Raw genomic sequence first — 15,655 nt, forward strand, 5'->3', positions numbered from 1 at the left:
ATATCAGCCCATTTTATAAGAATTAGAGAATGACACTGATCTGAAGAGAGAAGAATTTGATCTTTAAAAAAAAATTAATGTCTGTACTGGAAAAAATTTGAAATAATCTTAATTACTGAATCTATCCTTAGGTTCTTTCAGAATCTTTCCAATACTGATACTAAGATATTTTGGATCAAACAGGCTCTTCTTTCCAGAAATGTACATATTAGCTTTGAAATAGAGCTATATTTATTATGGTCCAAAAAAACTTTTAAAAAATTGGACCAGTTGTGAACATAGGAATCTTAATGCATTTGCAGAGAAAAAAATCAAATAGGATATATATGAAAAGCAGTATTTTTCAAATAAGGAACTTTGGTTACTGTACCAAAACACACCTTCCTACCTTAAATGTCATGTCACATTAGACAAAATCAAGATAAACATTTTAAAAAATTCATTACCTACACTACAAGAACCATTTTTAAAGTCACTAATGTTTTTCTATCATCATGGACAATGAAAATAGATTAGTGAGTGCCAGTGTTGCTTATATGGATTTTTTGTAGTCAATTTGGCTAGCTTCCAAAAATATTAGGTAAACGTGTTTGTTTTTAAGAAGTTTCCACTGGAATTCTTTATTAGTAGTAGTAGTATTTTCTTAAATTATTGAAACATTTCTAATTATAGTAGATTCTGTAAAAGCTTTGTTTGTTTGTTTTAAACAAACCCTCTATCTGGAGCCAAACTGACCTATGTCCTTTTAAATGGGCATATCAGTTATTTAAACAGTGCTCAACATATATTAGGTACTTTACATATAACTAGGAGAGCAAAGTGCCTCCCCCTCAGAGCTTACAGCATGGGTGAGGAACCTTTTATCTATCAAGCGCCATTGACCCACAGGCTCCGGGGTTGACCCCTTTTATCTATCAAGGGCCATTGACCCCTAGGCTCCGGGGTGGGTCCAGAAATGAGAGGTTCAGAGTGTGGGAGGGGGTAGGAGGTTGGGGTGCGAGAGGGGGTGAGGGGTCCGGCTGAGGGTGCGGGCTGTGAGTTGGGGCTGAGGGGTTTGGAGCAGAGGAGGAGGCTCAGGGCTAGGGCAGGGGGTTGGGGTGTGGGCTCCGGGAGGGAGTTTGGGCAGAGGGGGCTCAGGGCTGGGGTCAGGGACTGGGAGGGAGTTAGGATGCGGGAAGGGGTTCCAAGCTGGGGCAGGGGGTTGGAGAGCAGGAGGGAGTGAGGGATGTGGGCTCCTGCCAGGTGGCACTTACTTCAGGCGCTTCCCGGTCAGCAGCGCAGTGGGGCTAAGGCAGGCTCCCTGCTTGCCATGGCTCCGCATGGCTCCCTGAAGCACCCGGCATGTCCGGCTCTTAGGTGTAGGCACAGCCAGGCACCTCTGTGCGGTGCACACTGCCCACGCGCGCCGCCCCCACAGCTCCCATTGGCCGCGGTTCCCAGCCAATGGGAACTGCATAGCCAGTGCTGGGGGTCAGGGCAGCACGCGGAACTTCCCTAATCACACCCGCACCTAGGGGCCATAGGGACAGGCTTGGGGCTTCCGGCTCATGGCACAGAGACTTGCTGCGGGCCGTATGAAATGAAGCAGCGGGCTGTAGTTTCCCACCTCTGGTGTAAAGTTTAAGACTCTGATTCTGCAAAAATAAATGCATGTACTTAACTTTTCCACACATAAATAGGCCCATTGAGTGTATAAACCTTTGTAGGATTAGGTATTAAGGCCCTAATCCTACAAAAAGGTAAACATCCTGCAAAGTGCTCAGAGCCTTCAACTACTACTATTTAAATGAACGGGAATTAAAGACATTGAGCAACTCACAAAAAGACTGATCCAAATCCACTTAAATCAATGAAAAGATTCCCATTGACATCTGTAGGCTTCGGATCAACCCTGGAGATACTTCACACATTGCAGGACGGGGCCCTAAATGAATCACATAACAATGAAAGGGAGTGGATGGGATGCAGTAAAATATATTATGTATATGAAAAAGCAGTGATGAATAGCATGTGTATTGCTGATTCCATGATTTGTAGTTGCTTCTATTTTGTTACTGTCACCACCCAGTAACGCTTTTCCCTAAGAGGACTAGAGTTCACAGGACTTTATCATAAGTTGCTACCTTCCTGGAACACCCTCCTTTAGCAGTTAGCAGCACAAGAAGTGTACCAGCCTCAGTTTCCCTTTCAGAGTTGTGGAAAATTGCCGGCACTACTTTGATGGGTCTCGTGCTTTCTTTTCTTGGGGAGGGTTCAGGGCACCGTTTCTCACCCCTGAACTGGGGTGTTAACTACCCCACTAGAGGAGGGGAGTGGAGAGGGAGGGACCCAGGCCCGCCCTCTACTGTGGGTCCCAGTCCAGGGGCCCTAGGGATAGCGGTAAACCACTTGAAGTAGCAGTTCCTCCCCCTGGGCTACTTCTCTCTCTTGCCCTTCAGCTTGTGGGGCTTCCTGCCCTCCCTCTGCACAAACCAGGTGTCCCTTTACCTAGGGTCTTGGTCTTCTTAGCTCACCGCAGCACTTCTCCAGACTCTCCTCTGCTTCCCTCCGAACTGCTCTCTGCTCCAACACCAATCCACTCTGCTTCGACTCCTCCAAACTGCTCTCTAATGAAACATCAATCCACTCTACTTCAACTCCTTCCCTTGTCCTTCCCTTGCTTCAGCAGGGGGATTTTATCAGCTGACTGGCTTCAGGTGCTCTAATTGGCCTCAGGTGCTCTAATTAATCTATAGCAAACTTTCTTCCCTCTCCTGCTGCCCTCTGGCCATGCTGTATCACAGAGTCCATAAAAATCATCCAAATAGTTCTTCTGAATCTGTATATACCTCTTGCGGGGTTAAATTTTTACAAAAATTACACACACATAAATCATAACAAAAGTCCCACATCTATAGTCCATAATTCCCCAACACAGTTCGTTGTATACACCGTTTGGACTAAGTATAGATCTGGCATCTGTCAGCTTGCTCCAGCTCTTCAATCCACCTCCAGCATCTCTTGCCACACTTCACTCCCAGTCTTCAATCCTCTCTGACCCTCCGGCTTCCGCTCTCCAGCTCAGAGAGTCAGCAGGCATTTCTCTCTGCTCATCTCAGCCTTCAACCCTCTCCAGCCTTCTGTGGCCATGGCTCTCTGACTCAGGAAGGTCATCAGGCATCTCCTTCTGCTGGCTTCCTGGCAATTCCTCATTCCTTCCAGGAAGGATCTGCAGAGAGTTTTCTTGTCCTTGCAGCTTTCCCCGGAGACCTCTTCCAGTCTCCTGATTCCCAGGCAGCTCTCCCTGCCCTTTCTTCACTGAGCCAGCTGTGATGGATTCCCCCCTCTTCGGGGTGCTGCCTTGAACTAGGGTACCACTGAGCCCGCCTGACCAACCAGTCTGGGTTACCTTTCACCCTGTAATGCTGTGACAAACTGTAGACATGCTCCCGGTCTCTCACTTTCCCTACCTGTGTGCTAGTGACACACCCAGCTGCAGAAACACACAGACACTGAAATCAGCTCTGCATGGCAAGGCTCAGCTAAGGAATTGCCCAGTACTCAATTGCACACTCCCTTTTAGAGGATAAACCCAAAATTGTACCGTCTTGAGCTGCACAGAGACCTGTACGGAGCAAGCTCATGAAATTTGCCCCCTCCCTCAATGTGGAGAGGGATATACATAGCTTTCTGCCCCAAGTTATGATTTCCACACACACAGTTTTAGACAAAACAAAACACGTTTATTAACTACAAAAGACAGATTTCAAGTGATTATAAGGGATAGCAAACAGATCAAAGCAGATTAACTAGCAAATAAACCAAACACACAATCTAAGCTTAATATATTAAAGAAACTGATTATAAGTAGCAAATCCTCACCCTAAACATTTTTAGGCAGATTGCAGAGATTCTTGAAGGCAAGCTGCACTTGCTTGCAGCTCAAAACTCCAGATATTCCTTTCACAAGACAGACTACCCTCTGGCCTTGGCTCAGCCCTTCTCCCCTAGTCCAGTCTTTTTGTTCTCAGGTGTTTCCAGCAGTCCTCTTTCTTGAGTGGGGAATCAGTGAAGAATGAACCATGATGATGTCACTCCCCTGCTTTAAATAGTTTTTGCATATGGCAGGAATCCTTTGTCTCCCAATTTGATTCCCACCCCAGTAAGTAGAAAAACACTAGTATTATCATGGAGTCCAGTACCAGGTGACATGTCCCTGCAGCCATAACTCAGAAGCTGTTTGCAGCATCTCCAGGAAGGCTTCTCAGAAAAGCTCCCCGGTGGGTGATTAGCAACTTCTAAGACCTATTGTTCTGCCTAATGGCCCTTCCCAGCCAGCCATCTAGACTGATTTCATTCTGTCTAGTGGGCACTCCACAGTGTAAACACATATATAATAGATGCATAGACAATATTCCTAACTTCAGATTCAAAAATAATCCATGCATACAAATAGGATAAATCATATTCAGTAAACCATAACCTTTTCAATGATACTTCACATGACCTATCCGGCATAAAATACATCATAGTTATGCCATAATCATATCATAACAATATCTCTATGAAGAATATGGGGCGTAATGCCACACCAATTAGCTCTCACCTGCCCCTTTTCCTGACTGACTCAATCTCTGTCCTGAGGCACTCCCTCATTTATATGGCCCACATGCCCTCTCTTAAAAAACAATTAGTAGGTAGCTGACAAGTCATAGGTGTACTGGCCCTGCTCCCTCTTGAAGGACCAGCATCACCCTGTGACTGGCTTGTTGAAGAAGTGTATTTTAAGGAAGGATTTGAAGGGGATTAATTCAGGCAAGGTGTCCCAGGTATTTTAAGGAAGGATTTGAAGGGGATTAATTCAGGCAAGGTGTCCCAGGCACAGGTGTCCACATGAAAAAAAAAAAAAAAATCAACACAGGACTTTTCCCATGCATACTCATTCTAGAAGAGAAGCTGCCATTTCATGAGCAGAACTAAGATATGTAAAATACTAGTATTTGTTATATATGCTTTCATAACAGTAACTACATCAGTGAACTCACTGGCATACACATTATGTACACATTTGTCTACCTTACAGTATTTAGTCCATACCAGGAAAAACTATTATTTTCAATGTAAGTAAATGGATGTGACAGTTTATTAATTATTTGTTGAGTGCTGGCAGTATGCTATGTATTACACAATACACAGTCTCTGTCCCAAAGACCTAACAAATAATTTAAAATACAAGACATTAAGTTAATATACACTGGAATGAACAACAATTTGACAGAATAGGTAGAACAATGACTTGTGAACATTACTACAATACATTTTAAGATGGGGTGAGTTAAACACACTGTGGCAACCAAACCTCTGAAGGTCTGTGATTTGGAAGGAGGGCGGTTGTCTTTGCATAGTCTTTAATGTGGAATTTATCATTACAGATAAAAGCAAGCAGTTGTCTCATTGGGCTGAACACTATTCAGAGCTATACGCACAAGAAAGAAACATCACCAGAAAATCATTGGACCAAATACCAACTCTACAGGTCATGCCACAGCTAGATGTGGAGCCCACTGTAGAAGAGCGAAGCAAGGCCGTTGATTTGCTATTGAGTGGCAAGGCTTCTGGAAAAGATGGCATCTCAGAGGAAATCCTCAAGTGCAGGAAAGACAGCCCATTACCATATCTTCATCAGCTGCTACTTAAATGCTGGAAAGAGGGTGAGGTACCACAAGAGATGTGTGATGCAAACATCACCACTTTGTATAAAAATAAAAGGCAAAAAGGGTGACTGCAACAACTACAGGGAATCTCGCAACTAAGCGTAGCAGGAAAAGCTTTCTCAAAAGTCATCTTAGTGTGCCTACAACAGCTGGCGAATCATATCTACCCTGAATCACAGTTCAGATTCAGGGCTGGAAGATCAACAATAGACTATTTTCTCTGCATCAACTCCAAGAAAAATGTAGAGAGCAAAACTGACCATTGTACATTGCCTGTGTGGACCTAACCAAAGATTTCAACACAATCAGCAGAACAAGTCTATTTGCAATACTAGAAAAGACAGAATGCCCACCAACCCTGTTAAGTCTTATACATTCATTCCACAACAACATGAGAGCAACTGTCCAGTTTGATGGGTCCACTTCAGACAGCTTTGAGATGAAAAGTGGAGTGAAACAAAGATGTGTTCTTGCCCCTACACTCTTTGAAATCTTCTTCTCGGTACTTTTGAACTGTGCGTTTAAGGACACCAAAGATGGAGTGTATCTTCACACAAGATCAGACAGGAAATTCTTCAACCTGTCCTGATTTAAGTCAAAGACCAAAGTCAAAAAGGTGCTAATCAGGGAGCTTCTATTCGCTGATGTTGCTAGCCCACAATGAAGATCTACTATAAGAACTCATGGACCGCCTTTCAAGTGACTGTCAGGCATTTGCTCTTGTGAAAGTAGAATGAATTATATTGAAATTATAATTCATTAAAGAAATGCTACTTGAAGGGTTTGTTGAAATATAGTTGTCAAGAAAAGAAACATTAAGGAGTGTGAGACAATGGGTCCTCAAACTAATTAACTTAGAGATCCTACTGAACTAGGAGATTGGTAAACGTTAGTATGCAAATAAGACGTATGTATATTTGTCAGTTTCTACTTTCTTTTGTCTCTTATGTTAAATTGGCTTTGGCTTAGCTGTATAAATAAGTTACCTTGAGCCTCAGAGAGGGGCTCACATCTGGGTGCATTAGCAAAGCGCTTTGCTAATAAACAGAGTGGTCTGACAAATTATGTGAGTCCTGAATCTGACTTTAACACTCTCACCATCAGCATCAAGAAAATGGTTATATTAGGAAAGGGGGTTTCACAAGATCCTTCTATTACCTTAAATGCAAACCAGCTAGAAGTAGTCCAAAAGTTCAGCTATTTAGGTTCTACAGTGACCACCAACCTCTCACTGGATGAAGAGCTAAATGTTCGCATTGGAAAGGCTGCCACCACCTTTAGCAGACTGACTAAAAGAGCATGGAACAACTCAAAGCTTACCATCAAGACCAAAATATTAGTGTACCAAGCTTGCATTCTCAGCACACTGATGTATGGTGGGGAAACATGGACAACTTATGCTCATCAGGAGAAATGGTTAAACAGTTTCCACCTACGTTGTTTATACTCAACACCAAATGGCAGGATAAAGTCACCAATGCAGAGGTTCTTCAAAGGGCAAATGTACCAAGTGTGACAGCCCTGCTCAAGCAAAGATGACTGTGCTGGCTGGGCCATTTGAGTAGGTTAGAAGATGGATGCATACCCAAGAACATGCTATAGGGGGAGCTACCAGAGGAAACAAAACAACAACAACAATAGGACATCCCAAGCTTCGCTATAAAGACACATGCAAGCAAAATATGAAGGAATTTGGAATTGATCCTGACCAATGGGAAATCTTGACAAGTGATCGTAACAAGTGGCACCATTGTCTCAATCAGGGTATCAAAGTCCATGACAGAAGCTGGCTCCTACAGCTTGAAGAGAAAAGAGCCCGTAGGAAGCAAGCAGTTCCCAACCAAAATACATACATTTGCAATAACTGCCAAAGATCATTCAAATCTCGGATTGGACTACTCAGTCACATGAGACATTGCAAACAATCTACATCATAGGCTTCAATTCCCACCGTCTCTCACAGATGAAAGGATGCCAGTTTAATGTAGAATTTACTGGTAAAACATCATAAATAAATCAAACAAGGAAAGTAAAATATTCTCTCTGTGTTCAAGATCCTTTTTTGATCTGTCTACCTGTACCCAATTTCCTCTTATTCTCCTGTGTGTTCACTTAGTTCCTTCAGCTCTAGACTTCTGCCTATTCCTTTTACTATCCCCTTCAGTTTTCTTCATACTGGATAATAAATCCTTCTTGTCTATTACCATCACGTGGGACAGCATCTTTATCCTTTTGCACCCATTTCACTACCTGACTCTTCAAAATCCCACTTCATTAGCCACAAATTAAATGACAAATACCTCCTAAGCTTTTTTTCTAAATCATATTCCATTCTGTGAACCATTCTATTTTCCACATCTCTGTAACACTCATTGATTACCATTGTACCCTACTTCAACCACATTCTACTTTATCTATTGATGCTTCCATTGTGAAATACAACATATATTCATTTTTATACCAAAACACCTATAAAAGTTTCATTTTTAAATGTACAGTGATTTTTAAAAATTGTATGGTAGACATATATAGCATAAACTTAAAATGCTCTAGTTGAAAACAGACAGATAGATTGATGACAACCAACCTGTGCTTTCCTCATGTAAACTAAGGGTTCTTTCATGTGCTCAGGGGGTGCTGCAGGATGACATGGTGAAGGGAACCTTAAGAAAATAAAATTATGTTTTGAATGTTCAGATTCTTATTAAATACATTGAAGAGTAAAAGACATCAGAGTAATCTTTGAACAAATTTTCTCATCTCTATAATTATTTTTAGAAGCAGTACAATATATGCATTAATAATTCTAAAGCCATGGTCAAACCCCAAACGTTTAAAAAAAAAGAAAAAAGGATCAGTATCAATAAGTGAAATCCCAGTTCCTATCTTTGCATTATAGGTATTCACACTCTTAATAAGAAAAGAAATAGCAAAGGGTACTGTAAATCTCTGGCATGGTTGAAATGTGCACACTCATAAACCCAAACATAATTTCTGTCTTTGGATAAGACAATGAACAATAATTTTGTGGATTGTAATCTAAACTTGAAAAATGGGATTTCACATAAAAAGCAGTCTCTTATCATCTTACTATGCATGTAGAGTACTTCAAGGATGTAAAATAAATATTCAAGGCTGTAGACAAGATATAACATAAATAGAACATTTTGTAAAAACAACAGTTAATCACATCACAAATATTCATAAAATAAATCAAATCATGTTTCATTAAATTTTTAAAGCAGTATTACAGAAGAAGATAATTTTGTGGCTGTTTAGACATTTTTTTCTTTCCAGGAAACTGTATTTCTCAAAAAAACAAGTTCAGTCTGTAACTTGATTAGTTTTCACAACTGAACATCTCCAAAGTAACTGCAGAATTTTGGAGTGCCAATCACAGCAAGCTTCAATCTTTAGCCATAAATTGCATAGCAATAAAAACATGAAAGCACAGGAAGAAAAGTAACTGGTGGAATAAAGAACTGTCTAGACAAAATGCAAAATATGAACACCAAGAGATGCATTTCATAAGTAAGACAGACAAGCAAAGTCCTGCAAAAATATTAGTAAAGAAATAAAAGATAAAGATTAGGGCTTCTAGAGAAATACCTTTCGTAATTAAGAAAAAAATGTCTGTGCTTTACATGGTGGAAAAATTGCAGTGACTGAATGCAACCCTGGGACCCCTTAGTTCAAACTGGAAGAGGGCACATGAGATGCCAAAGGGTAGCATGCGAAGTCTCTACCGAGAGCCGTTAGCCCACTGGCTGTCATAATCATTGCAAAATGTATGTAAAGATAATATTTAAAGAATTATGTATCTAAAATTACTCTCTTAAGATCTTTGAGTTAAGATGGGTAACCAGGAGGTGACTACCTCAGAAGTTTTCCTTTCAAGCAGAAGGTAACAGACATCTATCTCCTTGTCTGAGCATTTGTGTATTGTATGACTCCCAATGTATGCTTATTGGTTTACTAAGCCATACGTAAAAGAAGAGATTACCTACATCAGAGGAAATCTACAAGAATAAACAAACAACAGAGTGGATGTCCTGTCTATGAATAAAGATAAAGGATTATTCTGCTATATATTGAAGTGCAAAGCGACAAACAGAATCCCGCACAAAGGGAGGCAAACTGACAGCATACTTGTCTCTCATAAAAGAAGGGTCACAGCTAACTTGGCTGTAAAGTGCTGCAAGGATCTGGGGTGAGCAATACTCTACAAAACATGAGAGTATATTGTCAATTAAGTCTAGGCTCTAGAATGCATGTTATGATTTTACTTAATATGTACTCATTTGTTTCCTATACTTCATCTTAATACTACTACCACTTGAATCTCTACACTTTATTAAACTAACTTATATTTGATTTCACTATAAACATATCTAAGGGCGGTGTGTCAAGTGAAGAAGTGATCTGAGATAGAACTGGTAAGCGGGGGTGTACTATTTCTTTGGAAACAGCACATCTGTGAATATGGAGTATGTTCAGTGGACCAGAATCTGAATGCTCCAGGGAGACACTTGGAGGGCTTGAGGGTTTGAGTGTTCCAATCGCTAACCTGCAAAGTGACAGCGCAGCCTGCGAGGCCTCGAGGGGAGAGTTTGTGTTACCCGTGGCCTGTGGAGTTGGGATCTGACCAACGGCAGGCATAGTCAAAGCTTCTTCATGCTAAGGCCAGGTAGTAGTGAGGCACCTCACAGTCCTGGGTACCTCCAGGAATCCTCACACTGAAACAAGAACAAGTCGGCTGAACAGAGGTTCAGATGTTTTCAAGTGTGATGTAAGCAACAGCCATCAAGTTAGAAACTCACCTTGTGCATTTGGAGAAATATCGACATCTTAATACTAGAGCTTTTATCAGGGCTCTAGAAGATGCAGGGGGAAAAAGAAAATCAAAACAAGTATGTTCTTTTTCTGCTGCTTTGTCCCTCAGTTAATGTAATCACAATTTGTATTACAGCAGTGTCTTGAGGTGTCCCAAACATCATAGGGTGCCAGTGTTCTAGGTAATGTAAATGCATTTAAGAGACAGTTCTTGCTCCAAAAAACATACAATCTAAAGACAGACAAATGGTCTAAGACAGGAAGTAATATTACCCCATTTTATAGATGGGGAGCAAAGGCACAGAAAGATTAAGTGACTTGCCCAAGGGCAGAGCCAGGAATTCAACCAAGGTCTTCTGAGTCAGTGCCATAAGTAAAAGACCATTTTTTTCGCCCTCAACATTTCAAGTACACTTATGGAAATAAACTCAACATCTTTTTATAAAAGCAAAACTAGAAAGCAAGAGACAAAAAAAACTAGGAAAAAAAATCCAAAAATTGTATTTACTTCCTTGTTTGCTCACCTGCGTCTTCAATGGCATCAGTATAGATCTTGCAGAAGATGATCTTAGTGATGTTTTTAAGAGCCTAAGTGACTTAGGAGCCTACATCCCATTTTAAAATAAGTAGCTTAAGCACTTAGCAGCCTAAGTCTCATTGAAAGTCATCCATTTTGGGGGTAGAAAAAGAAATCTGTGATGCACTAAAAATACAGGAACATATTATACCTCCCTAGTGTGACATATACACAATGGTCTTGCAAATAATGCAGACATATCATTCAGACAGATATAAATGTACATAAACATATATAATAAAAATACTGAATAAAAACTCACACATTGAGTTCACTATAAACAGCATTCTGAAGCCTCTTTTCCCATCCTGTTTAAATAAAAAAAAAGAAATTGGCAATCATTTCATAAACAAGTAAACTTTTAAATATCTGAAGACCGACTCAAGGGAACGTTTCAGATTCACTAAAGTTTGTCGTCTGCAATTCAATTTCACATCTACCTAAGTTCTCTCTCTTTCTTTCAGGCTCTCCCTAAAGGCACAGGAGGAAAGAAATAACTACACTAACAGAAGGTTAAAACACAGAAGGCCAAAGTTAGAATTTGCACGTGCTCCCTTATCTCTGCCTCCTGGTTCAAAAGCTTGACAATACAGTCTTCAGTTATAGAATCACAGTTATTCACATATAATATCATATACATTTTAAGTGCAACCACAGATACACAAGTATTGTAGTATGTTGGTTATTGTATTCTTCAGGGCAAATGAACTCAAGCTCTTAGCATGCGTAAGGGACAATTTTCTGATTCAGAAAGTTGACGTAACAACTTGGCAGTCATCCATTTTGGATCTGGTGTTGACCAACACAGATAATTTAGTTGCAAACACAAAGGTGGTTGGGAACTTGGGAGGAAGTGATCATGATCTGATAGACTTCAAGATCCTAAGGAAAGGAGGACATGAGAACAGCAAAACAAGGACACTGGACTTCAAAAAGGCAGATTTCAATCAGCTCAGAGAAATAGCAGGCAAGGTCCCATGGAAAGACCAAACAGGAAGAAAAAAGAGTTGAAGGGGGCTGGCAGGTCCTAAAACATGTAATATTAGAGGCTCAATATCAAGCTATTCCGATGCAAAGGAAAGAAAAGAAGAGCCACAGGAGGCCAAAGTGGCTGCAAAAGGAGCGTTTTAGCTATCTAAAAACCAAAAAGGATACATATAGGAAATGGAAGGAGGGACATGTCACCAAGGAAATATACATGGGAATAGCGGGACAAAATCAGGAAAGCTAAGGCAAAGACTGAGTGACAGCTGGCAAGAAATGTTAGAAACAATAAGAAAGGGGTCTTCAAATATATCAGCCAAAAAAGAAAATTAAGGATGGTGAGAGTCCACTGCTCAATGGAGAAGTTGAGCTGGTTTTGGAAGACGATAGGAAGGCAGAGCTGCTCACTGTCTACTTTGCTTCAGTCTTCACACAAAAAGCAACAAGTGACTGGACAACTAGCAAAGTTATCATAGACAACAAAGGGGAAGGGATGCAGATTGAGATAAGTAAAGAATGGGTCAGAGATCTTCTGAATTAATTCAAGTCAGTGGGACCTGATGCTATTCACCCCAGGATACTGAAAGAACTAGCTGAAGAAATCTCAAAGCCACTGTGTCACGCAGCAAGCGCGCCCCATCCCCTCTTGGGGCAGGGTGAGGGTATTTACTTCCCCAGGGCCGAGTCTTTATGATCACCCCTTGCCCTGGGTAGTGTGGCCTTGTCTTGGGCTAGTGGTAAAAGTCAATATGGCCACTCTCTCTCTCAGGGTTGTATAGCCTGATGGCCAGGGTCAGGACGACAGCCCCTTCCCACAGGGCTGCGGGGCCCAATGGCTCAAACCAGTATGATTACCAAGTTTGCCCAGGGTATATGGCCTAGTAGTCAAAGTCAGTGTGGCCTCCTGCCTCACCAAGGCCGTGTAGCCTAGTGGCAAGAGTCAGTAGGGTTGTCCCCTCTCTCAGGGCTGCATGGTCAGAGTCAGGATAACTGCCCACTTCCGTAGGACTGTGTGGCCTAGAGACCAGAGTCGGTAAGCTGCCCTGTTCAGCAGGGTTGTGTGGCCTGGTGACCAGAGTCTGTATAGCTGCCCTCTCTCAGGGCTTTGTGGCCCAATAGCCAGAGTCAGTATAACGGCCCTCTTCAGTAGGGGTGTTTGGCCTGGTGGCCGCTCAGACAAGTAAGCCATTATCTGGGGGGGGGGGGGGGAAAGGAGTGGAGCGGCCAGGTAGGGGAACCCAGGCCCTCCCTGCTCCACCAGGTCCCAGCTCAGAGCCCTGTCAGTGGCAAGTATGCCCACCACTGTGTCAGTGGAGAATCCACCTGAAACACGCTGACCCCACTGGGGGAGGGTGGGTTGCATACCTGGAGGATAGAGCTAAACTTCAAAGAGATCTTGATAAATTGGAGAACTGAGCTATATAGACAACAAAATGAAACTCAATGAAGACAAATGTAAAGTGCTACACATAGGGAAGAAAAACCAAATGCACAAATACAGAGTGCAGGATAACTGGCTTGGCAGCAACACTGATGAGAAGGATCTGGGAGCTGTGGTTGATCACAACCTCAGCATGAGTCAGCAATGTGATGCTCTTGCAAAATAAATAAATAAATAAATGCAATTTTGGGTTGCATTAACAGAGGCATAGCATGCAAGTCATGGGAGGTGATCATACCGCTCTACTCAGCATTTGTGAGGCCTCAGCCAGAGTACCAATTTAGGTCACCAATGTATAGAGAGGATGTAGAGAAACTAGAAAGGATTCAGAAGCAAGCAACAAAGATGATCAAAGGGATGGAATGCAAACCACATGAACAAAGGCAGAAGAAACCGAGTATGTTATAAAAAGATGCCATAAAAAAAGATGGAGAAAAGTTGTTCTCTCTTGCCACAGAGAGTAGGACAAGTGCCTATACGACTTAGGAGTGGCACCCCATTTTCAAAAGTGAATTAGGTGCCTAAGTCACTTAGGCACTTTTGAAAATTTTATCCCTAGACTTCAAAAATGGTAAGATCCCTTCTCTATAAAGGTATGTATTTTAAGATTATTGAGGATGGAAGGGTTTTTTCCTTTTGCAGTCAGACTTCTGAAAAGTATTTTAGAATGTCAAGTTGTTTCTTAGAGAAATTCACAGGCATTGTACATATTAACAGTGTATCTTAAAATAATTTATGTTACTTTTTCTTATTTGAACTATGTTATATTTTTATGCAACTATCCTTAACCAGTCTTAATAAAGTTCAGATATTACTTTCTCCAATTAGTGATTGTATTTTTTAAAAAAAATTGTTAAAGGGTTTCTTTAAATGTATTTAGATTTTACAAAATCTCAATAAATCATTCCATGATTTAGTAGTTTTACAGAACTTAAACTACAAAACATTCAAAAATTAAATTCCACAAAACAGGCTTCCCATCCGGCTTTAGTAAATAAATAAGTTTAATAAATACATTTAATAAGTTCCCACTAACATTTTTATTTACAACTATTATCTATTGAATCCCCACAATGGTGCCTTACATAACAAAAAACAGTACTTCAGCAAGGTACTGAAGCATATGCCTAACTTCATTGGGATTACTCACATGCCTAAAATTTACCACATGCTTAAGTTCCTTGCTGAATCTCAATAATGTCTTGGGTGGACCATTACACATGCTGAATATCTTAACAACTTCAGTGGGACTCCACTCCCCTGTTGATGATCCCTTTGCAGTATCAGAACCTAAATGACCTGACATGGCAAGCAAAGACATGGCATGACAAGCATAGACAAATACTGAGGGTAAGGTAGTGTAACAGAAGTTACAGACATACGTTTATAAGGTTCTTCAAAGTAGGACATAATGATTCTTTTCTTCTTCCCCCCTGCACATACCAAAGACTTTAATAAAACCACACCAATTTTCGTAGAGACTTTATGCCTGGAAACTAGTGATTTGAGGTTGCATCTGCACAACTTTAACTTTGGCCATTTCTTCACTGGAGTAATTAATCATGCTGTCTTAACATGAGAAACAAATTAAATGTCCTATTTTTGTTCCATAAACTTTGCTCTATTTTAAAAGAAGATAATAGGAGCCTTTGTCTGCAATGCTTTCAAGTTCTGCTGGTTTGAAATTTTTTTAAATAATGTAAATTCCATAATCTGGAATTACAGAATATTACAGCTATATTTATTCACAGAAGTGTTTATACTTGTACAGATTCAGCAACTGAATGAACTATTACAAACCTGAGGTCTTCAGAAATTCCTTAATATCTTCCTTTAGTGATTCAAGTTTAATTTCTGGTTTGTGCAGACTACCCTAATAAATAAAAGAAAAAAAGCAGACAGGAGAGTAAGCTTTCTATTTTTAATTATGACATTAGACACATTCTTAGGACTACACAGGTAGAAGTAATATGCACAAGATGAATGAGTTTCAACTGTTGTGGAAACCATGATCTTAAATTTTCTGAGTTCAGGGCATAAGGAATCTCAGCCATAACATTGCATTTGGAAGATAAAAATGGGAGAGTTTGTCATACAAAGATGTAGTACATGGGAACTGTGAGTTGT

At 40.8% G+C, this 15,655-nt stretch overlaps 1 protein-coding gene across 6 annotated transcripts in view; it reads right to left on the reverse strand.

Moving 5' to 3' along the window:
- The window catches only part of TBC1D19 (TBC1 domain family member 19), a 112,294-nt gene that overhangs the window by 82,454 nt on the left and 14,185 nt on the right, over positions 1-15,655 (reverse strand). For 4 of the 6 annotated variants that reach the window (XM_073342334.1, XM_073342335.1, XM_073342333.1 and 1 more), the window contains exons 2-4: positions 15,329-15,401; positions 11,366-11,411; positions 8,281-8,356 (exon numbers count right to left, since the gene is read on the reverse strand). In XM_073342334.1, the coding sequence (XP_073198435.1) occupies positions 8,281-8,356; positions 11,366-11,411; positions 15,329-15,401 (195 nt within the window). Of the gene's footprint in view, positions 1-8,280; positions 8,357-8,784; positions 8,829-10,260; positions 10,368-11,365; positions 11,412-15,328; positions 15,402-15,655 lie in introns of those variants that run through there. The other 2 variants (XM_073342336.1, XM_073342337.1) reach the window with 2 other exon arrangements.

This window comes from Lepidochelys kempii, chromosome 4 (genome assembly GCF_965140265.1).
Source record: "Lepidochelys kempii isolate rLepKem1 chromosome 4, rLepKem1.hap2, whole genome shotgun sequence".
Taxonomy (NCBI): domain Eukaryota; kingdom Metazoa; phylum Chordata; order Testudines; family Cheloniidae; genus Lepidochelys; species Lepidochelys kempii.